General features: G+C 40.1%; 2 protein-coding genes across 3 annotated transcripts; one reads left to right on the top strand and one right to left on the bottom strand.

The window, feature by feature from the left end:
- Positions 1-1,114: 1,114 nt before the first annotated feature.
- Positions 1,115-5,641, top strand: LOC110681885 (myb-related protein 1-like). 2 transcript variants are annotated; one of them, XM_021858034.1, is made up of 6 exons: positions 1,115-1,683; positions 1,840-1,916; positions 2,179-2,215; positions 2,992-3,190; positions 3,592-4,021; positions 5,149-5,641. In XM_021858034.1, the coding sequence occupies exons 1-6, from the start codon at positions 1,536-1,538 to the stop codon at positions 5,500-5,502; spliced, it is 1,245 nt and encodes a 414-aa protein (XP_021713726.1). In that variant the 5' UTR covers positions 1,115-1,535; the 3' UTR covers positions 5,503-5,641. The 2 variants fall into 2 exon arrangements, with proteins under 2 accessions (XP_021713726.1, XP_021713727.1); XM_021858035.1 differs by having other exon boundaries at positions 1,122-1,683; positions 2,995-3,190.
- A 13,076-nt stretch (positions 5,642-18,717) lies between these two features.
- LOC110681884 lies at positions 18,718-24,301 on the bottom strand. Its single transcript, XM_021858033.1, has 7 exons — positions 24,002-24,301; positions 23,088-23,134; positions 21,302-21,410; positions 21,005-21,203; positions 19,870-19,999; positions 19,402-19,578; positions 18,718-19,305 (listed from the first exon to the last, which is right to left on the bottom strand). Exons 1-7 carry the CDS (start codon positions 24,228-24,230, stop codon positions 19,147-19,149), a joined length of 1,050 nt encoding a protein of 349 aa, XP_021713725.1. The 5' UTR covers positions 24,231-24,301; the 3' UTR covers positions 18,718-19,146.
- Positions 24,302-24,563: the final 262 nt, after the last annotated feature.

Raw genomic sequence — 24,563 nt, 5'->3', positions numbered from 1 at the left:
AATATTGATAATGTTTTACTTTATAGATTAGTATTAAATTGCGGTCAAAGTTTAGTCAAAATGTTCAATCATATCAGATCAGACCAGATAATAAAAATTCAAATAAGACCTTAAAGAAATCAGACCAAATCTACTTGTTTCAGGTAAAGAGAACAAGTCCTAAAGGGGATGGTAAGAGAATCTCTAACCCTAAATCTTTAGAGTTTGAAGTAAGAGTCTGTTCTCTTTATCTTATTTACAGTTCAGTTCAGTTCAGCTCCAATTAATTCAGTTTAATTTTCTCTCATAAAATATTTAGTTCAGTTAAGCTCCAATCAGTTCAGTTTAGTAAATCAAAACAAGCCTAAGAAATTTACCAAGTGAGACACACTTTGCTGATACGAGTACGTACACGAAATAAATGACATGTGTCTAGCTTCTAGTCTTTTAGAGATAGGAGGCTACAGTAGTTGACCAGTTCTCCGACTTTCAGGTGTGAGATCAGGAGTCGAATCTCACCAAGCACATTCTAGGAGTAGAAGAGATTTCCCTTTCATCCCCCCTTCTATGATGGGTCGACCTTCTTCTTACCCTAAAAAAAAGTAATTATTCCGTCTCTATAATATTTAATTTATTTCTCTCAGCTAGTAGATCCATCATAAATCATATCTTATTAATTTCATATTCCCTCTCCTCTGATTCTCTCAATTAATTTTGCTTTTTACAACTTTTATTACCCTACTACCTTCACATTTTATTATTTTTCTCAATTGTTTTCTTTAATTCCGCGTATGGAGGAATAGAGTAAGGGTTTGTTTTCATAGACTGAACTCAGCTGAACTGAATTAAATTGAACATTTTATAAGAGAAGGAAATTAGGAGCTGAACTTAATTAAACTGAAAATAAACGTATATGAATAGACCCTAAGTATTTAAAAACGGTGGGAGTTAATTACATACTCGATACTCCGTACTAGCCTACATAAGATTAAGTTAATTAAGAAGAAAAATTATACAAGTATAAAAAAATCAAAATGTGATGCATAAAATGCACATTAAAAACGTCACTATTGAAAATTCCATATTTCTAACAATGACATTTTTCTTAATACGGAATACCTTTTAAAAGTACGAGGGAATCAAATACCCAATACGGATTGAGTATAATAAACTTTGTAACAAAATTAAATGACCAAGTCAATCTTAATAATTAATAATCCTTTAATAAACAATCAACAATATTCTAATTCATTTTATTTAAAAAAAAAAAAAAAGTAAAAAAGGGAGGTTGAGAGAGAGAATGTAAGTAGAGTAATGATTTAAAGAGGATCAGAAGCTCGTGATGAGAATTTCCATGTTTGCAGGTTTTCTAACAGCGCCACTTCAGCCCAACCAAAGGAATTTCTTCTTTCTTTCTCTTCCTTATTTTCTCGTGATCTTCTTCTTCCTTTCACCTCCAATCCTCTTATATTTAAACATTCTTCTAGTCAACCCTTCTTTCATCCCCTCAAATGATTTACAATAAACTAAAATTATATTATTAGAGTATTTAAATTATGGAAGTTTTTATTAAAAATAGTAATAGTAATTCTAGTAATAATGGAGTTAGACAATATGTTAGATCCAAAGTTCCTCGCTTACGCTGGACTCCTGAGCTACACCGCTGCTTTGTTCATGCTATCGAACGCCTTGGTGGTCAAGACAGTAAGTTTTCTTTTCCTTTCTCGTTGTTTCGATGATGAGATAAGGTTGCGTATATCTGAACCTCTTGCTCGGATATTATGGTTATCCGAGCGAGCTGAGATTATTACTACTAATATTAGTAATTAGTATAATTGTTTTGGGTTTTTGAAATTTCAGAGGCAACACCAAAGCTTGTTCTTCAGTTAATGGATGTAAGAGGGCTTACTATTTCTCATGTGAAAAGTCATCTCCAGGTTTGTTTTTCTCTACCTCCATTTTCTTTCTTCTAGAATACTTACCTTTTTTTTTTTTTTTTTTTTTTTAATTTTTTATTATCAATTATTTTAATCATAATAATCCTCGTTCCTTTTTTTTTTACAAAAAAAATCATAATCTAGGTTCTTTTTAAAAAAAATTTGGTGACTTGTGGTCTAAGGTTTCACACTCATTGTTAAGACTAATTTATTTATAATATGCACTAATTTTTGGTTAAATCATTTTTTTAAATGTCAACAGATGTATAGAAGCATGAAGATTGATCATACAAGACAAGGTATGAAATTTTGTACAGTATTTATCTTTATTTTAAATTTTTGTTCAACCACCATGAATATGGATGATTCTCCTATTCTTCTAATTACTTCCAAACTTTACTCCGTCTGTCCGAAATTAATAGTTGTTAGCTACTATAATAAAACTATTACTGTAATTAATATGAGGACACGATTCAAACTCAACCCGAATGGTTCACGGATAGGTGAGTAATTAAAACATGTAATAGAAAAACACAGAAATCTTTAAATTGATGGAGTTGTCAATTTGTCATATATATAAATAGGTCTTGTATTAAAAATCTTGTGAAAGTAATAAAAGCAAAATATTATAGCTAGCTTTAAAATTCTAGGTTGGTTCCCCAAATGGGGTGTTTCACTCAGCTGAAAATCAAAGATTATGGGTTACCATATCATATCTTTTTTAGTGATTTTTGATGTCTCACTTCATTTATTGTTTAAATTGACTAAAACAGAAAATATTCACATTAATTCCCAAATCTTCTGATTTTAACATTTTAATGGGAAAATAAAGTACATAAATAAATTGCCCAATTAAACTTTATTGTTGTACTACTGTACAAACAATTATAATGCTTTCTGAATCAGAAAAATAACATTGGAAATACAATAAAGAACAAAATTTTGAAAATTATAATTACCGTATTTACACAGTAACTTTTTGTTCTTATGTTGTGTAGTAATTTTTTTTTTATTCTATAAATTAAATTTTTAATATTTTTGTGTAACATCTTTTTGGTGTATAATTTGCTTTTAGCAGACAAGAGCTTCACACAGCAAAGGAAACAAGCTTTTGAGAATCATCATAATAACATTGCAAGTACTACTAATTATGTTTTGAAGGATGAAAAAGATGATGTGGGGTTACATTTATCTTCTCCAAATATTACTAATAATCATAATGTTATTCAAGATCTTCAATCTACAATTTCTGCTGCTTTTCCCCCTTCTAAAAGGTACTAGCAATCAACAAGCATTTTCTTTACTCCCATTGTAGATTACATATATATAGACCATCTTTAAATTATACGCGCCAAAATTGATTTTAACACTCCTATAATTTTAAAATCTGCGTGTTTTCGATGATTGTTTTACTCTTATGGGAGTGTGGATGAATTTAAATATTAAAAGTCCTAAAATCAATTCTTCTTGTTTTGACTTTTTTTTTTGTCAAACAATTACCGTTAATAAAGAAAGAACTTTTAGAGACGAAGTTAGTAGTATTACTCGTTTTAAACTTAAGCTTGCACAATAATGAACCAATATGTAGTTTTTTTTCCCCTTTTTTTTCATAAATTGATTGTTGTTTTGTTTCATTTGTTTTTATGGGTGATGAAAAAAATTGAAATTTGAAAAGGGCAAGGATGGAAGAAAGTTGTACAAGTAGTATGATGATGAAGAGAGAGAAATTGGAAAGCAGCCAAAGAGAGGGAGTGAGAAAAGATCCAAAAATGTACTGCTTGGTTGATGATTACAAAAGTCAGCTGGAGTCAATTTATAATAATTCAAAGGGTGAGACAAAAAGAAGAGGAATTATGCTAAAAGATGACAGTAAAAATAAAAATAAAAATAAACATAATAATAATGAGGAAGAAGAAGAATTAGAAAGTGGTGGATTATTGGAAGAGAGTAGTCTGAATATTATCAGATGGCAGCAGCATCAGACCCAACACCCTGGTTTCTCCTCTTTGCTGTCTACACTGCCCCTGCCTCCTCAGGATCATGTTTTCAATTTTCATCATCTTCTTGCAGTCCAACCTGATCAATCCCACTTCTTAAAGCTGCAGGTATAATTCTCATCTTCCTGCTCGGAATTAGTTGTCACGCCAATAGTATAATCAAGTCATGTGAGACGGAGACAATGTTTGATTATGTTGCATTCAATTTGGTTGAACTGTTTGAAATTAACTTATCCGAACTAATTAGAACTTTTTAGAAATTATACATGAGAGTGTTAGAATGTATTTTGTCATATCTTATTTTGACCGGTACTCGTATGAACCTATTTGATAAGATAATATAAGCTGTACAAATAGACCCTTAGCTTCAAGATATTAGCCCCATGTATATAAGCTTGTTAGTAATTATTTGTTGGTTATATGCAATGATTAGTCATGTATATGTGGTCAAATATTCAACAAGAAGACTACATTGTGGTCAAATTTATAATGTGTGAAGGACTACAAATTATGGATAAATGGATATATAGATAATAACAACAGTTTAATTAATTACTATGTACTAGTAATAGCATAAATAAGTGATAATTCACATGTATATATGTTATTTTGTAATGCATGTATATAGAAAATGGAACATGATTACTATTCTTGTGTCTAAATTGGAAGAATTGTTGGTACTGAAAAAAGACCAAGATAAGTGACGAATTTGGAAGAAGAAAACATTTATTGGTGACAGATATTTTAGCCATTATTTAAAAAAAAAAAGAAAATCAACATATTCTAGTTTTTTGGTACAGATATTCTGAGGCAGAATAATTTCCATTATTTTCATAGTGGTCCATTATATTTATATACTATGCTGAAATTGGCAGTCACTCTTTAAATGCGTTTGAAAGTCATTGTGCATTATTAACTTGTTTTAGACTAGAGACTGTATAGAGTAAAGGACAATAATTTTCTGATAATGGTAGTTAGCTAGCTAGTTTAATGCTTGGTAATTATTAAGCTATATGTTCAATATTTATACAACTGATTAATGTTCTTTCGGATTTAAAAAATTTAGCGGGACTTATACACCTATTTAAAATCTCAAGTCGATATAAACATAGAGATAGCTCAAGTGGTTAAAGCTCCCCTCCCTCACTCTCCTGTCGTTATGTCATTGATCCTTTAATGCATAATATATTTTGCGTGTAGAATTGTTTAATCGTCTCACGTTTAAATTATTACAGGAAGCAATGGCATATGAACAAGTATCAGACCAAAATCAAGCTCATTACTTTCACAACTCAGATGCATTCTTCTCTTCTATGAAACAAACCAAAGATGAATACAAAGAAAACGACGATGATGAAGAGCTAGCAATCGGAAAAAGAGACAACGAGCATGGAATATCCTTGTCTCTCTCCTTACAAAGGGTGGCCTCGCCGCCATTGTTAATCCAACGGAGCAGCAATGTTTCGTCGACTAATGTTAGTGAAATTAGTGATCAGGCAATTAGTTCATACTCTTCTTCTTCTATTGCTTGGGATAATCATCAACAGTCTCTTAATCTTGATTTATCTATCTCACTTTGTGGTAGCTAATTAGATTAGTTAATTCCTTTTTATTTTAGGCAGGCAATCAGGTTCTTTAATATCATAGTATTATGCATTTGTAAAAAAATTAATGAAAGTTTAGTTGATTAAATCAAGTCATAAACTAGTTGGAGTACTGGTCTTATTATATCTATTCTTTCATATTAAATTAAACCAAATTTAATTATTCGTAAGGAGTACCTTCTATCAATCACGTACTGCATGATTAGAGTATGGTAATCACTAATTAGGATTGTTGGATCCTAAAAACAGTCCACAAACTATCACGTTGTACAATATCCCAAAAAGGCAATTAAACAACATTCTCCACTGTCATTGGGCAGATTTAGAGGTGTCAATTTGAATATGCAAGTCAAGTTCGGTAAAGGGTTGGATGAGATCTTTCAAATTTGAGTCATGTTAAATTATTGTATCCATACAATTCGAAATCTGAATTTAATTTTTTTATTTTTCAGATCGAGTCATCTTTTGACGCCTCTATACTCAACCTAATATTCTTCTTACCTGGAAAAGGAAGATTTACAAATTGCCTTTAGAAGAAATAAGGTTGCACAATTGAGATTGTAGGGTTCCAAACTGTAATGGCCTCCAACTAAGCCTTATGCTACGTTTGTTGAAATCCCATTAACAAAAATACGAAAGAAACTGTTATCCCATGTTGAAGTGTTAAACAAGAGGAGGATTGAATGACAAATCACTTTATAATTACTATCTCCGTTTCATATTTTTTGCAATTTTAGGGCATTATTTGTAAAATATAAAATAATTCAAAGTTTAAAGAATCGTCTTGTCAAAAAAAAAAAAAAGGTTTGAGGAATCGATTAATTACTTCAATTACCAAATTGGTTTTAGAATGAAATACCCTTATAAAATAGGGTGTGTTCTCAACTTTTTCAAAACAAAACAAGTTCACCGTTCAAAAAAAAAAAAAGGGTACAAGTTTCAAGGCTTACGACCAAATAAGTTTAAATAATTGTAGCGTGCATGCACATTATACATGACTAATAATCTAATATATTGATTTTGTAGAGATATTCCAAATTATAAAAAGTGTACAACAAAGTTCATTATAGGAAAGAATATCTTCCAATTCCAAGGAACCTTTGCTAGATAAGTAGATATCATAGACAATTAGACAAAGACAATGACAAATTAGACACATTCACACATAAATACAGTAGTAGGTAGTGAATTCAAAATAGAACATTTTTTTGTACCTTGGACCAGCTTATCAAACATTGTAAAACTATTTCAACAATAATACAACACAACAATTAAACTTCACCTTTAAATTTTTAATGATTTACAACTGTAACTGTTTCGGGGTTTTTTGATGTCCTGCGGGAGAGTTACAATTCCGAGACTGGAACCGGACGCCTGTACCTGCAAAACAAACGGATGCTCCGGATGGTTGGAGATCCGCCTCCGACGGTCAAGTTAGTACTTGATTAAGGAGTAATTAATGCCTAAATTAAAGTGATTGGGTCTCTCTAGGTGAGAGTGTTTAATGTGTGTAATCTGCGTGTTTAGCATGTTATCTCCCTTAATGAGGATTAAGGGAGGTATTTATAACCTCGGGAAACGTGTCAGTCTAGGTTTAGGTTAACCTTGGGCTGATTGGGCTTCCCTCGGGAGTTGGGCCTAGGTGACCGGTTATCCCAGGTGTCATGGGAAGGACACGTGTCGTGTCGTAATTGGTCCATGGTGGACGGATCATTGCTTGACACGTGGCAGGCTCCTATTGGCCCATGTGACGGACACATGGCAAAACCTGATTGGTCCACTTGTCAGATGGTGACTGGTGGGGAAAAATCCCCTAATCATTTGCCCCTCACAGGTGGCACGTGACTGGTCACGTGTTACCTGTGACAGGTATCGCCCTGTAACAGGCGACGGCCTGCTACAGGTGTCACTCAGCGAGAGGCCGAGAGATTCTCCCGCCAAAATTTTGAATTCTGGAAGTGACTCTTCGCCTTCTCACTTCGCCTATATAAAGGAGTGTTGACTTCGGTCATTTTCACACTTGAAAACTTTGTGAGAGAACATTCGGACCCCTGAACTTGCTCTGACATTTTGGACCGTTTCTGCCTACCGCCTGCTCTGACAAGCCGACTGCAAAGGATTTTCAAAACTTCATCAATCGTCACTCGTTCAGGTAACTGTCGGTTCTCTTACTCTTAATTTTCTCTTTACTTTATTCTTTTTTGAAATGGCACCACGGAAGCACACGACACGACCTAGGTTAGTGATCAGCCGGTCACCGGGGACGGCTGAATCTAGGACTAGGAGTGCCGCCTGCCCTTTTCTGGACCCATCTTTGCCCTTTATACAAAGTCCGACTGTATCTGTGTCTATGCAGAGCATGATGGCCAGAACAAAAAAGACTGCCAGGATCTCAAACTCAGACGGCTCCTCCCACAGGGTGCCGATTAGTGAAACATCTGACCAGGCGCCAGATGTGGAAGTGAAACAAAGCGGCTTGAAAGCCGACAGTTCTGAGGGAGGAGTCAAAGTGACCCCTTCCCATTTTACAATTGACAATTCTACATTCTCTCCTGCTCCTTTTAAAGGAGAGGAGGCAGGCCCCTCCGGGAGAGGGGAGGAGTCGTCCTCTTCGGACTCGTCAGAGGACGATTCCGAGTCTAGCTCTTCTGGCCATGCTTCCCTGGACACAGAAGAGAAAAACAGTCGCCTACAAGAGGCGAGGCTTTCTCACGCAGTTGAGAAAGGGGACGATTGGGCGGAGCCATCCGCCTCTCACCGAGAGCAAAATACCCCCTACTACTGCACGGTACCTCGGGGCCGGATCACGGCCATGCAAGAGAAAGTGGAGAGCTTTATCGCAAACCACACAATGGGCCCCGACTTTTTAGTGTTCGTGCCGGATCCAGAAGACAAAGTCGTCTGGCCGGCTGGTACCAGTTATGATGGCGCCTGCTTTGGCTGCTACGAGGCGGCCATCAAGGCTGGGCTGCGCTTCCCACTACATCCGGTTGTTCAGCGGATCTTGGATGGGTATGAGTTGGGGTTATGGCAGTTAGCCCCGAACTCCTGGGTCAACGTACTCGGCTATGTGGCCGGGTGCGAACTGAACGGGGTGGAGCCGAGCTTCGAGGCTTTCGCCCACATGAACTACCTCAGCCGGACCCCTAAGGCAAGCGGTACCGGCTGGTATCAATTGACGAGCCACAGGGGCTACCTCATGACGAGAGGTAAAGCAAACAAATGGAAGGACTGGCGGAGCACCTTCCTCATCATTGAGAGTTCAGACACAGAGCTGAACAAGCACTTCAACAGGTGGAACAGGAATCCGCCCCTTCTTCCAGGCGGCCGCAGTATGCCGCCTGTTCCCCCCAAGGCTAAGAAAGAGATCCTAGATAAAGGACTCTTCAAAGTGGAGTCGAAGGTGAACTCTACTTCAGGGGTACGAGAGCAAGTACCCCTGCACTGCGTCCCGAGCTTCAAATGGCTCTACGACGAGTACTTTTTGGCCGCCTGTGGCCTCAGCAGTCGGTGCTCAAGAGGTAGCCGGCCTGTCGAATACTCTGTTGTTCCATTCATTTCTTGTTATGACTTTTATTAACTTTGCTATTTGTTTTTGCAGCGGACGCCATGAGCAAAATTACCGCCTCCAAGACTGCGGCGGCCATGTTGCGGGCCTCCATCATGCAACAGTCTTCAACCGACTCCCCCAACAAGGGGGCACCCTTGACGGGCGCTCCAAGAGCTTCTTCTTCCCAATAGCCGGACCCCAAGGCCCGGAGGACGACTGTTGCGAGCTCTCCTGGTTCTGCCAGGAAACATGCGGCGGCTAAGAAACAGCCGACCACTTCTTCTAAAACTCCAGCTGGACCACCTAGAAGTATGAAATTGTCCTAGTAAATTTTAGACTTGCACCCTTCTTTACTAGGTCTAATCCGTTTGTTTATGCTTGATGCAGCCGGCCCTCAGGAGCCTGACTTGGTCGAGGTGGCCAAGTCTATGATCAAAGCTGTTCCTCCAGCTGAAAGGGAGGCGGTCAGGGGTGTCGGTACCCTTGACCTAGACGGGATTGCAGGGGTCCTTGCTGAGGTATACTTAGCATATTTTTGAGTATTTGAATTCCAGGACGCCTGTTTTCTTTATTGTTTGGAAACTGACGCATGTTCCCCTTTTTACTTAGGCCCTGCTCTGAGTGAACGACCTTCGCAAGCCGCTTGACCGGAAGAACAAAGAGGTAAAGGCTGCAAAAGCTATGGCCGCCTCTGACTGTGATAAGGCAATGTTTCAAATTGCCCAAAATGAAGTTCTGACCATTGATATTCTTTATTATCAGGCGCAGGCTACCGCCGCTATCCGGGCTCAGTTAGAGGCGGCCTAGAAGAGGAATAGCGAGCTGGAGGCGACCATCAACAACCTCAAGGCCGAGCTGAGACCTCTTCGTCAAAAGATGTCCTCATACGAAACCTTGGAGAAATCCTTGGCGAGCGTAAAGGTACGCCTGGTGACCCAGGAGAAAAGTCTTACTCAGGAGCTCTCGGAAAAGGCCGAGCAAGAAAAGAAAGAGCTGGTCCGGGAGATGATGGAAGACTCTGCTCAAATCCAGCGCATGACTTGGGGCCGCCTCTTCCCCAATGCCGACTTTGCCTCATGGGAAAAAACGTACCGCCAGTGTTCTGATAGATATAATCAAGAGATCCTGGCGGCTGCTGAGGAAGAGGCGTTGGAGGAGGCGTTGGAGGAGGAGGAGCAGCCGGTAGTGGCGCTTGTGCCGCTTGGGGGTAATGCATCAAAGAAGGATGCAGCTGAAGCCGAGTCCAGCAAGAAGAGTGCTGACCAGGCGGCAACTGCTAATATTGAAGATCTGCCCCCTTCTTAAGCTTTATGTCTTCTTGTCACGGCCTGCGTGCCGTTTGTTTGTATTTACCCGGCCAGGGGGCCGGGACTCTGAATATTTTGCCGGTCTTTAATGACCGGCTTCTTTTTAATGAATTTTTTGTTTTGCTTCAAATTTGTTTAAGTATTGAATATTCTGATATCCAATTGTACACTATACTGACTGTTTTACATGGCCGATAGTTGCAGACTGGTACGGATAGTTAGTCACGCCGCCTATGCCCCTGGACGACTGGTTGTCTGTTTCCAGGCTAGACGATCAGTCGGCCATTTATCCAATCGGTATTCGAACCATTTTAAAGACTGGATCCCCTTTAGGCAGGCAGTTCTGTCATATAAAATTAACCAAGTAGGAAAGTGGTTTCCTACTTATCATGTTTTTAGGCTAGAGACTTTAGGCCGTCTAGGCCGACTGTTCCCCGCCATATTTAATCTAGTGTGAGCCGGTGCTGTATGAACACCTTTTTAGTTTCATACTAAATTTTTAAGGAGTGACCAAGTAAACATGATTGTTACCTAGTCGCCAAGTAACTGAGTAGTAGAGGTATCAAGCGGTGGGTACCGGTTGTTCCCCTTTATTCGCCAATGTTGGCTTTTAACTCAGGTTGTTAACCTAGCAGGAGTAGTGGTTGAGAGCCCCTGTTTGCTAAAAACAGGCGGACGAATCATACCTTTTAGGCTCCATACTAAGTTTGAGAGAGTGACTATGAGTTAACTTTGGAGTTACTCAGTCGCCGTCACTCCTGCTTGAGTTGTAAAGGTACCAGGCGGCGGAGGCCGGCTGAACCTTTTGATTCGCCAATGTTTGTTGGCTATGAACTCAAGAGGTACCCCCTGCATTTATCCCAAGTAATACAGGCGGTCATCTGACTCAGATGTCAACTTCTACCACTGGTTTGGTTAGTGATAGAGTTATCCTTGTCTCAAAAACGGCTATGTGGTTGCCCTTGGGGACAGTCGTATAGGTGCCGTGTAATTAGTTTATAGAGCAATGTTCCACCCAAAAGGGAGCTGCTCTCTGCGACGAATTTCATCCGGAGGGATGCCACCGGACGCCTGCTATGATGTTGGGACAGGTCGTATTAGTTTTGAAGATTGGATCAGTTGGCTTGGCGCCTGGTCTGATCATTCGGCCTGTGGCCTTGGTTAGTTCTTGGTGAACGTAGGTGCTAAGTAAAAGGAGGAGGGTAGCCGCCTGTTTAGGCACAGGGTCGGCCAGGCCCTGATCATTTTTAGTTAAGTATAAGGGGGGTGGCTGTGTGTTTGGAACCAGTCGGTCCTCTTTTATGGAGAGTAGCCGACTGTAAAGGTACATGCGGCATGCCCCTCTGAAGATAGAGTGAAATACTCAATGGAGAGTAGCCGACTGTAAAGGTACAGACGGCATGCCCCTCTGAAGATAGAGTAAAATACTCAATGGAGAGTAGCCGACTGTAAAGGTACAAACGGCATGCCCCTCTGAAGATAGAGTAAAATACTCAATGGAGAGTAGCCGACTGTAAATGTATAGGCGGCCTGCCCCTCTTAAGTAAGAATAAAAATTAAACATGGAGAGTAGCCGACTGTTTGTTAGTAGGCGTGCCCCTCTTAGTACAAAATTGAATATTAAGTATGCAAACTTTTATTAAGTAGCCCTTGACTATTTACATCATTCAAAAGAAATATTTCTTAAGATTATCTACATTCCAAGTTCGAGGCAACGGTTGTCCGTCTGGTGTTCCCAGACGATAGGTACCGTCCCTGACCTCTTCACAGATTCGGTAGGGTCCTTCCCAGTTGGGAGTTAGTTTGCCAGACTCATTAGCCCTACCAACTTCTTCCATTTTTCTAAGTACAAAGTCCCCCACTTTGAGTGAACGCCTGTGTACTTTTTTGTTGTATGATCTAGTCATTCTCAGGCGGTAAATTTCATGGCGCAAGACAGCATTGCCCCTCCTTTCAGGAAGTGAGTCTAATGCCAGGCGCATGGCTTCCCAGTTTGCCTCTTCGTCATATAGCATTACTCGAAGAGTCGGCTCGTAGTGTTCTATTGGAAGAACAGCTTCCGCACCATAAGTTAGGAGGAATGGAGTTTCTCCAGTCGCCCCTTTTTCAGTCGTCCTAATGGCCCAGAGAACATGTGGTAATTCATCCGCCCATAGGCCGCCTGCTCGTTCAATCTTTTTCTTGAGACCGTCTGAGATGATTTTATTAAAGGCTTCTACCTGGCCGTTTGCTTGTGGACGGCCGACAGATGCAAAGTAGTGTGCAATTCCTTGGTCACCCAACCAGCTTTTGAGAACAGGCGTCTCAAATTGGGGACCATTATCAAAAACCATAGACATGGGAACCCCGAACCGAGTGATGACATTATTCCAAATGAATGAAATTACATCCTTCGTCTTGATTCCTTTTACAGCCTCCGCCTCTACCCATTTAGTGAAGTAGTCGACGACAACAAGTATGTACCTCCTTCCGCCTGTAGCAGGCGTATATGGACCCAGAATATCCATGCCCCACTTAGCAAACGGTAGTGGGCTATGAATGGTAGTGAGGTCAGTAGCCGGACGGTGAATTAGTTTGCCAAACCTTTGGCACTTGTCACATTTTTTCACCATCACCATCGCATCTGCTTCTAAAGTAGGCCAAAAGTAGCCCTGCCGCCTTGCCCGTTGAGCAAGCGTCCTACCGCCTATATGGGAAGCACAGTAACCAGAGTGAAGATCGTCTAGTATCTCTCGTCCCTTTTCTGGAGTAACACACTTTAAGAAGGGTTGAAGGTACCCCCTTTTGTGAAGTTCTCCCTTTATTATTTCAAAACTGGTTGCTCGTTTTTTCAGTGCTGCCGCCTGTTGATGATCATCCGGCAGGGTACCGTTTGTCAGATATGCTCTGATTGGATCCATCCAGGTTGAGCTTCTGTCTAGGATTCCAATAGGGTCTTCCTCGATGATTCTCATCTCCATCACTTCCCAAAAAACAGTTCGAGGAGTATCACAGGAGGCGGATGATGCTAATTTTGACAGTGCATCCGCCTGGTTGTTTTCTGATCTCGGCACTTGGGTCAGATGGAAATCCTCAAGGGAACCGACTGCTTGTCGGACCGCCTGTAAATACTTGATCATGGCCGGATGGGTTGCTTCGTATTCGCCATTGTACTGACTCACTATCAATTGTGAATCGGAACAGGCGTCTATTTTTCTTGCCCCTGCCGCCTTGCACATGCGGACTCCGGCTAGTAAAGCTTCATAATTCTGCCTCATTGTTTGAGGCCTGAAAACTGAAGCGTAGAGCATACTCGTACCTGTCTCCCTCTGGCGACTGACATATGACGCCTGCTCCAGAACCATTTAAAGTAGAGTTTCCGTCCACATATACCTTCCAGACTTGGTCTGTAATTTGAGAGTCCGGAGGACGAGTCATCTCAACAATAAAGTCAGCAAAGGCTTGCCCCTTCACTGCTTTTCTAGGCTCGAAAGTAACTTCGAGGCTCTGAATTTCTATGGCCCATTTGATCATTCGGCCTGACGACTCCATGATGGTCAGTGGCCGCTTGATAGGTTGGTCTGTATACAAGACGACTGCATTTGCCAAAAAGTAGGGCTTCAATTTTTTAACAGCCATGAAGAGTGCAAGACCAAATTTCTCCACTAAGGGATACCTCAACTCGGCATTTTTCAGTACGTGACTGACAAAGTAGACCGGGAGCTGACAGCCGTCTCTTTCAGCAAGGAGAACATCGCTTAACGCATGATCAGAGACGGCCAGGTACATGTAGAGTACTTCTTTGGGCAAAGGGCTGACCAGCCTCGGCAAGGAATGCAAGTGAACTTTCAATTTCTGGAAGGCCGTCTCAGCATCCGGCCCCCATTTAAACCTTGCCTTTTTCTTAATTTCCTGGAAAAAGTATAGGCATTTGTCGCCTGATCGGCTTAGAAATCTTCCCAAGGCCGCCAGACAACCTGTTAACTTCTGAACCTCTCGGATGGTACGAGGCGACTGCATGTCAATGACCGCATGCACCTTCTCAGGGTTCGCCTCTATTCCTCTCTGATTGATAAGGAATCCAAGAAATTTCCCAGACTCAACTCCAAAGACACATTTCTTGGGATTGAGCATGACATGGTGCCGCCTGAGTGTGGCGAAAGTTTCTCGGAGGTCCGACAAATGATTTTTCTGAAGTTTTGTCTTGACAATCATATCATCAATATATGCCTCGACATTTCTCCCAATTTGATCAAAGAACACAGTGTTTATCATTCGCTGGAAAGTGGCCGGGGCATTCTTTAGACCAAACGGCATGACCGTGTAACAGTATAACCCCTGATCAGTGACGAAGGCCGTCTTCTCCTGATCTTTCTTCCATAAAGGAATTTGATGAAAACCAGAGTAGGCGTCCATAAAGCTCATCAAAGCATGGCCGGCTGTTGAGTCGACCAGGTTATCAATTTTAGGCAGAGGGTAACTGTCTTTGGGGCACGCCTTGTTTAAGTCTGTGTAGTCTACACACATTCGCCAGGTGCCATTCGGCTTTTTAACAAGCACCACATTTGCAACCCAGTCTAGGAAGTAACATTGCCGAATGAACCCTGCGTCAAGTAATTTTTTAACTTCGGCGGCTGCCGCCTGACTTCTTTCTTCGCCATGGTTCCGCTTCTTCTGCCGTACCGGCTTCTTTTTCGGATCCACGACCAGTTTATGTACCGCCAGATCAGGACTAATGCCTGGCATTTCATGGACTTCGAATGCAAAGATGTCCTTGTATTCTTTCAATAGTTTGTGAAAGTCGTCACCAGGACTCTCAGAGTAGTCGTCCCAACTTTGACTGTTCGCTCAGGACGTGAATCGTCTAAGATCAAGTCCGTATGCTCACCAGCCGGCTGAGGGCGGAATTCATCCGACCGCTCCTCTGCCAATGATTGCTATTTTCTGTCTTTTCTTGCGGCCCCTGTCTGGGATGCCTTTCTCTTCTTGTCGCCTGCTTCTTGAACAGGCGCACTCTCCTTGACATTGTCAAGGTCTATTTTTCCACCACTCGACCCAGTGGCCATAACAGTGGGCTTGACATCCGAGAGATAGCACTCTCGGGCCATCCTCTGATCTCCCCTTAGGGACTCGACTGTTCCATTATCCCTCTCAAACTTGAGCAACATAAGAGATGGGATTATAACAGCCTTGGAATTATTCAGGGTTGGTCGTCCCAGAATCATGTTGTAGGCCGAGAGTTCTTTTACTACCAGGAACCGGACTACCATGTGTCGTCCTTCCCCTTTTTCGCCCAGGCGGATGGGTAAATCCACTCGTCCCACTGGGTGGACGACTCCTCCTCCAAACCCTACTAAAGGGTGGGATGCCGGATGTATGCAATCAGTCTGATATTTTAGTTTCGACAGACATTTGCTACTGATGAGATCTGAGGAGCTTCCGGTATCTATGAGGATTCGGCCAACTCTCTGGTTGGCCACTTTACATTCAATAACGATAGGGTCGTCATGCGGCCCTCTTACCCCTCCTAGATCTTCTTCAGTGATGACAATCTCAGGAAATGAATATTTGGAGGGGCGTTCTTGGTGAACGGAATTTACATCTAACCGCCTGATATTGTCTTTGTTGCCCCTAATAGTGGGGCCGCCTCATGAGAAGCCGCCTGCAATGGTGTAGACGACTGCATCATCTGTATTGGAGCTGTCGGCCTGTTGATTCTTTTTGGTCGACTGCTTTTTTGAGGAAGTGTTCCCCGTAGATTTCTTGACATAAGTGTCAAAATCACCTTGGTCAGCCAGGCGGTCCAGATACCGCATGAGACTGATGCATTCATTGGTGTGATGACCAACATCTTCATGATAAGCACATAATTTTTCTTGGTTCCGGTTGTTTCCAGAACCCTTCATGGGGACCGGCTTCTCAATTGAGATCCGTCCCTTGATTTCCTTTAGGATAAACTGGCTATCCTTGCTAAACGCATACTTTGGGGAGTATGGTTTGAATTCTTTTTTCTTTTTCTGGGCTGGCTGTTTAGAGGAATCAGCCGCCCATACCTCTTTTCTCTTCTCGTCTTTGTTTGACGACTGTTTCTGTCGTCCTTCTCTTTTGTCGGACCTCTTCCCGTCTGACTGTTTTACCGTACTACAAAGATCAGTCGCCTGTATATAGGCTTCCGCTTCAATCAAGGCCTCTTGAAGAGTCGACACCCTCTTTCGGACCAAATCAAATTTGAAGGTCGACCCGTCTTTGAGACCTCTGAAAAAGTCAGTATAGGCTACTTCATCCGGTAACCCTTGAATCTGTATTCTCATCAGGTTAAACCGCCTGATGTAAGAACGAAGCCCCTCCTTCTCGCCCTGCTGAATTGTTCCTAAATCAAGGGTCGTCTTCTTCGCAGGGATGTTCATGGCGAAGTTGGAGGTGAATAAGTAAGCAAGCGTCTTGAAGTTATTTACACAACCAGTCGGCAGGTTGCCGAACCATTGTTGTGCGATTCCTTTGAGAGTCGCTGGGAAACACTTGCACCAAGTGGGATCATCCAACCCTTGAAGGTACATCAGGTTGGTGAATGCCATTAGATGGTCTTCTGGGTTAGTAGTGCCGTCATAGGAGCCTACTAATACATTTTTCACTTTGGCCGGCTGAGCGGCTTTAGTAATTTCCTTGGAGAAGGCCGACGGCTGTTCACCAAGTCTAAGCAACCGTAGCTGCCAGTCCATAGGTTGGACATTTTTTGCTGCATGTCCACCAAGCGGAGGTGGCTGTAAAAAATACTGTTGCGGTACAAACGGTAAGTTTGGTACCGCCTGGTCGCTGTGAAAGCCGGACTGACGGGAGGTGCCGCCTGACTGACTCTCACGATACGACTGAGTATGCCTCATTGAGGTATTTCGCAGACTGTCTTGGAAGTTTGAAGTAGAGGCCGACTCTGACAATCGGTCACTCTTCTTCTGCTCTAGCAGTAGCCGAGCGTCTGTGTATGTTTTCCTCGACCCGTCCGCCTGAATATGACGAACATGTTTCCTATTTCCTGGAGTAGGAAAATGGTATTTTGTGAAATCAAGGGCAGGTGGCTCCCACTTCCTAGATTTAGGATGAGGGGTCCCCTCTCGCCCTTGAACTGGTTTCCTCTTCAGTGAAGTGGAGGGTTTCTTAGCCGACTGCTCCTTGCCCAGAGCAGGCGGCTTCTTGTTGATCAACTCTTGAATTTCTCCCTTGAAGTCCCTCATGAAGGTCATGAGTTCGTTCCTTGTGATGGGAGCAGACCCATCAGTCGGCTGCTGCCGAACAGGCGGTGCGCCTGCTGGCTCACTTCCATTTTGAAGATGTTCCCGTTCCCTCCGGTATGACGGGTACGTCGGGCCCTTAGGGTCCCGTCTGAAGTTGTGTGAGCTTCAACTTCAAATTCATTCTCAGTATCGTGGTCCGACTGAACTTGAGGGTCGTCTAGGGGACGCCTCTCTTCAGGAGTCGGTACAGACGTGGATGCCATCTCAGAAGTACTCTCCCCATAGACGGCGCCAAATGTTTCGGGGTTTTCTGATGTCCTGCGAGAGAGTTACAATTCCGAGACTGGAACCGGACGCCTGTACCTGCAAAACAAACGGATGCTCCGGATGGTTGGAGATCCGCCTCCGACGGTCAAGTTAGTACTTGATTAAGGAGTAATTAATGCGGAAATTAAAGTGATTGGGTCTCTCTAGGTGAGAGTGTTTAATGTGTGTAATCTGCGTATTTAGCATGTTATCTCCCTTAATGAGGATTAAGGGAGGTATTTATAACCTCGGGAAACGTGTCAGTCTAGGTTTAGGTTAACCTTGGGCTGATTGGGCTTCCCTCGGGAGTTGGGCCTAGGTGACCGGTTATCCCAGGTGTCATGGGAAGGACACATGTCGTGTTGTAATTGGTCCATGGTGGACGGATCATTGCTTGACACGTGGCAGACTCCTATTGGCCCATGTGAAGGACACATGGCGGAACCTGATTGGTCCACTTGTCAGATGGTGACTGGTGGGGAAAAATCCCCTAATCAGTAACCACTGCTTTGGTATTGATACAATCAATGTTAACACTATTGTAGATTGTAGTGAAGTCAAATTATTTGAACTGGTTGTAGATTAGCCACGTAAACTTATATATTAGCCATTAATCTTTTAAAATAAGATATTATAAATGATTAGTATGGTTAGTTCATTAGTATGTTGCTTTCTTCCTTGTTAGTACTTTATTCGGAAATCAACATTTGTTTTCATATTGTCCCAACCTTCATATAAGAATTCGATATTAAGTTGGGAATTTGTGACACGCGTCACCCCAATCCCTAACACCAAAAAAGAAGAAATAAGTGTCTTTTCAACATTGTAATTTCACACAAGAAAAATCTACATTAACTTTATATGTATCCAAAAGACAAGAAGATTAGGTAAAAGCTTCATACTATGAACATACAAGAAGTTTCATTAATCAACTTCATCAGATAAATCAACCTACCTAACAGCTAGATAATATAATTGGGCTAGGCAAATATAATACCGTTATGCCAACCGAAGCATGACGTTATGGCCCTTATGGGAGGTACAGTATAGGCTCTCACCCTCAGATTCTCTACTGTAATTCTGTAAACTTGGACTACTAAAAAAATTTTCTATCAAGGAGCAAAAATATCAAAAGAAAGACAACGAAAAAACTTAACTTTAAACTCATACTCTAATCACACTTTGGTTGGCAGCCAATTTTACTTGCAAAATTTCTGTGACAAACCCTTCTCTGAAGACTTGGATGTTCAAGCCTAGTTTAAGACGCTTTTGTTTTAGCTTTAGGATCAAGGACCAAGGATTTAACACAAAGCCGTGGTTTGGTGCTGACAAGGTCTCCAGAAAGGACTGAAACGGCAACAATCAGTGAGCCATTTGGCACCCCAGACAATGGAAGAAGCTCAATGAAAATGCAAAGCTGCAAAACATAAACACAAATTAAACGTCAAAACATATACTTTTTATGGCATGACAAGTTGACAACGGTTCATAAATTGAATTGAGAGCTAACAACCTCTGGGGATTTAAGGTCCACGGTTGAATCTGATACAACCCCTTTTACAGCACTCGCTACAATGGAGAAGCACTTATTTCGATCAAGCAATACACAAAGATTAGGTTCGCTAACTTTATCATTTGCAGTTTTCATCTCTGTCTCCTCAATTCCTCTTCTACTATAGCTAACTGCAAACTAAAGATAACAAAGTAAAGGTGGTGCATCAAGATCAAACAGAAATCATTCTACGACTGCATATTGTATTTTTTACATATATGAGGAAGGAGACCAAAAGAGAGAATGTAACAGCTAACATAGTTAGGAAGTCAATTTGAAAGATACAAGTGGTGCCTTGGCCTCCATACAGAAAAGAAAACAGAGATTTTTTTTGGTCAGATACCAAAGATTGGCATGTAAAGGAAAGTCTCCATTGGATAGAATTCACTGCAATACTCGACCGCAAAGCTAATATTTAAGTATGCTCACCTTTAGGGGTCCAGAAGATCTGTAACTTTTGTCATTGACGTACTTTAGAACGAGATTTGACACAGTAGTACTGACTTCCTTTTCATTCAACATACAAGTAGCTTGAATAGGGAAAATTCGATGGCACCAGCTGCAGAGAGGGACTACAGTCACTACACTTGCTTAATAGATGATTATTAGAGAAATATATAACTGTGCATAGTATTTGACACTGGTTTAAAATGAAGCCAACAGTGGAGTGCAGAGTGAAAAGAGTAGTTTAAGTAACGCAATTGGAGGGCTGAAAACTAATTCTACACAATTGACATCATATATGCACGTAAAATCCCAACATTAGGTTTCCTCATACACAAATCCTTAGATATTAGGGTAATCAATAACACTTCCCCTGAAATATATTAATCAGCGGTTTCTACCAAACTTAAAAAAAAGCTCAAACAACCATAAGCGATTGGGGTTTTATGAGACAATTGTGGATCTGCAGTCATCTATGATCAAATAGCCAATATGGACTCTGGTGATCCTAAAAGATGCATAGACCCCTAAGAGACTCCTCCTCAAACTTAACTAACACTTGCTACATTTGCCTAGGTGGTCAATCTTGGGTGCGGTAACAAATAGAAAGCTGGTTCTTAGAGTCTAAGACAGTCCCTGAGACCCTGAGGCTTACCCAAGTCATTGTTAACCTTAATATGGCCAATATACACCTTGTACATCCCTGGAAGATGCTTCTGATCAGGGTTCTTTCCTCCAATATTATCTCAACTACTTCCAACGGCATCTAGAGGGCAATTTTTAAGTTTGACTTATAGCCTTTGCCTCAGACAGATAACTTCTGATGTGGTCTAACCCCAATTCTTGTATCTCAAGATTTTCAAACATTTGCCCATCGAACCCATCTGATTTTCTACATTATTCTTGTTGGTCATAATCTTTCTTGGATAGAGACAAAATGTACAAGTATATGACATACCCAGGCCTAAAGGCTTCATTATTGATAGTTTGGAGCAAATACTGAAATGATTAAATATATAAACGGGTAATTTGGCACTAAACAAAGCAACAAAATAAATTGGATAAGTAACACATTGGATAATTACTGAGTAATATAACGCCAAAAATAGCAAGTACTTACAGTGGTCGTTTTAACTCTCCTGATTCTAAGGATTGATTTAATTGGGTGACTATGCTGACCGGATCAAAAGAACTGCCTTTGGGGAATGTAAAAAGAACCAAGCCACTTCTTGTCACCTTTACGAGCATAAGACTAGGAGTTTGTTTTGCAGAATCATTCGTCACTCTAAAAGATTGAGAATCATCTTTTGACAATATACCTATACAGATATATAGAAATTCCAAATAGTCAAACCAATGCTAAACTCAGTTTTGTAATTGATCCTGAGGATCTAGAAACCAAATTTCAGTATCTTACTAGTGATAGCTACAGCAGAGCCTCCCTCCACCTCATCAAGTTTCCTTCTTTTAACATTTTCACTGGAATCAGACTCTCTAGAGCAGTCACTACCACTGGATTCAATATACTGCAAAACCATCACATTGTCCTTCAACCGTGAGTATTCCAACGGCATTGACAGTCACTAGGAAATAGAATGGACATAAGGAAAAAGAAGATGATCTTTGTTGATACAACCAATTAAATAATTTTTCATCTGCATCATGCCATCAATAATAGCAAACAATCATTATCACCGTTCCAGGCCACTCATGATCCAACTCACTTGTTTTCTTAATACCCCAGGAAAGGGCTTTGAAAATATACACACCTAAATTAACTTGTAGCAAATTACAGTGTAGCTGTTATTTGTCTTTGAAGGAGATATGACAATAAATTTGCAGCTTTTATATTGTGAATATTATAGGTCGTGCTTTCCAGGAATTTCAAGAAATCTAGACCCTCTAATACCTTTAATTTCCATAACATTTCAGATAATGTTTCTAGGCTGTCGAAGTACCTCCAGTAAGTTTCAAACTACAGGAGAATGATAGAATCACTACATGATGGGGTTGAATTTGGACCACTAAGCTTAAGTAAAAATGTATTACTAATAGCAAATTGGGCAATTTTCTTGTCTTTTTTGGGATACAAGACATACTCTAATCTCAAAAATACACACGAGTACATAACTTTGAATTTTCACCGATAACTTTACCGCCTTACCAGTTTGACTCAATCTACTACCTAGTATAAATTTCCAGTAAGTTAGCAAATAGGAAATTTTGACTTTTACCACCAAAAAAATTGGACAAATTGTTTTTTACCACCTACTAATTTAAAAGTTGTATTTTACCACCAAATAAAACTCAAAAAATTGGTTTTTACCACCTACCGTTTAGAAAACCGTTAATCTAACGGAATTTTTTTAAATCCTTCGATTTTCGTGCCTAAAATATATTTTTTATAGGTTTAGGGGGCATTTTGGCCCTTTGGATCCAATTTAAGGTCAAAATTGATAAAAAATGATCGAAAATACCTCGTTTTGCGTGTTTAAAAATACATCGAATTGCGTGAACACGCAAAACGAGGTATTTTCGATCATTTTTTATCAATTTTGACCTCAAATTGGACCCTTGGTGCCAAAATGCCCCCCTAAACCTATAAAAAAACATATTTCGGGCACGAAAATCGAAGAATGTTTTTTAACACCGTTAGATTTAACGGTTTTCTTAATGGTAGGTGGTGAAAAACAATTTTTAGAACATTTTTTGGTGGTAAAATACAACTTTTAAAATAGTAGGTGGTAAAAAACAATTTGTCCAAATTTTTTGGTGGTAAAAGTCAAAATTTCCTAGCAAATATTATGAAGTACTTGAGGTTTAGAACACTAAAAGAACAACAGATTAAAGTTCGTCATATTAATGGCACTCCAATGTCTTTGAGCTTCTCTAACATGGTACATAATATAAATACTCTAAAAAGGTTCAACCAAGTTCTCAGTATTCTCACCTAAGACAAAATTGAGTAGTCACATGGGCACCAACTTATGATACAATTGCTGCAATTGCACTGAGGCTTTTTCAGTCTAAGCCCAACATCATTAAAGACTAACAACTTAACAAGGTATTTTGCCATACATCCTTGATTTGATAGGCAGCTTCATACAGAATTTAGTGAAAAAAGAATTGCAGCATGTACAACTAAGTGGAATCAAATAAACAAAGAACGGATGTTAACTATTTGAAGATTTTCAAGAAAATACCTTTCCAAGAATAGATATAGCTTCTTTTGTTGCACTCTTCTCCCTCTCTGTAAAGCAAGAAGTTTTTTAAGAGCCAAGTTCATCTCAAATACGGGGGAAAAATTATTTCACAATATAATCCGTGACTGGTAATTTGAATAAAAGTTTGTTCAGCCAATAGAGTAGTATAAAGCCAATGCTGTCTTGTGGAGCTTAAACACTGCATGGTTCATCCAAATGACATCTTTTCTAATGAACAGTTTAAGACAGTTACAATATAAAGAGATACACAATTCATCCATACAAACTATCAACGAAATTCCCCAGCCAACAATTATGTTTCTCTTCTCATAGAACAAATATAACTAGGTAATCCTTCCTATTATTTTATTGGATGCTTAGGCCAAAACCAAACCACTATCCTCACATTGTCTCTCAAAGAGCTGACATCCTCCACAAAATTAAGGTCTAGTGTTACAAAACCACAAGATAGGGTCCGATATTTCATGAATTGCTTTCCTATCCATGGAATCATACATTTTTAAGGTCAATAAAGCTCCTTATTAAAAAGAGTTGAGCTTTTTATACATAAATATCTCAATAACAATTTACTGGCATCAACATTCACCTAAGCTACATAAATAATCCAAAAACTCATGCAGGAAAGAAACAAACTTTCCATCATTGTAATTTCAACATTGAACAATCGATCATATTAAACCCTAGCAACGAATTTTAACTTGTTGAATCATAATTTTATCTTATTTCACCCATTACAATTTTAAATTAGATAAAGAAAGCTGTAACTAATCAATAAAAATCAAATTAAACAAAACCCCAAGACCCCAATTCACCAAGAAACAAAATATAGCATATAATTGAACAACCCATTAAAGTGGGAAGAAGGAGATAGAAAAGGGTGAATTAGAACTTACTAATAGGGCAAGTAATGAGAAACCCAGAATGAGAATTTAGGAGGAGAGAAGAAGGAGCGTTGTAATCAAAGCGAGGAATACATATGACAGCAGAGTGTTGCTCCCATGGCTTCATTTCCTCTTTAATTTCTCCATTTTCATGTGCTTCTTTTACTTCCTGCTGCTTCATCTGCTGCTGCTGCTGCTCTTCTTGCCCTACTGCTTGCTTTGAGTCTTCGACTTCCGCCATGATTCTGACGTCGTCTCTATTTTGTTTTGGACAAAGCGGCAAAGCGCTGTGTTTATGAAGTTTACTCCATTACTTCTTATTATTTGACATGAAGTTAAAAGAAAAGTGTCTAATCGTTGCAAATAATATGTAACGGAGGTAGTAAAGTGTTCGTCTAGCGTAAGTTATGTTTATCTCAGAGATAAACTTGAATATTTTCATAAAGTTTAATCATTTGTAGATTTAATCTAATTTACATCATTTTATTTTGAGAAAATGGAAAATGTTATATCCTTGTTTATGAAATCATATTCTTAATGGAGCTTGATGTAATTTGATCTTTTATATTTAGGA

The sequence above is a fragment of the Chenopodium quinoa genome, unplaced genomic scaffold, assembly GCF_001683475.1.
Source record: "Chenopodium quinoa cultivar QQ74 unplaced genomic scaffold, ASM168347v1, whole genome shotgun sequence".
Lineage (NCBI taxonomy): Eukaryota > Viridiplantae > Streptophyta > Magnoliopsida > Caryophyllales > Amaranthaceae > Chenopodium > Chenopodium quinoa.
This window is presented reverse-complemented; position numbering and strand designations above follow the sequence as displayed.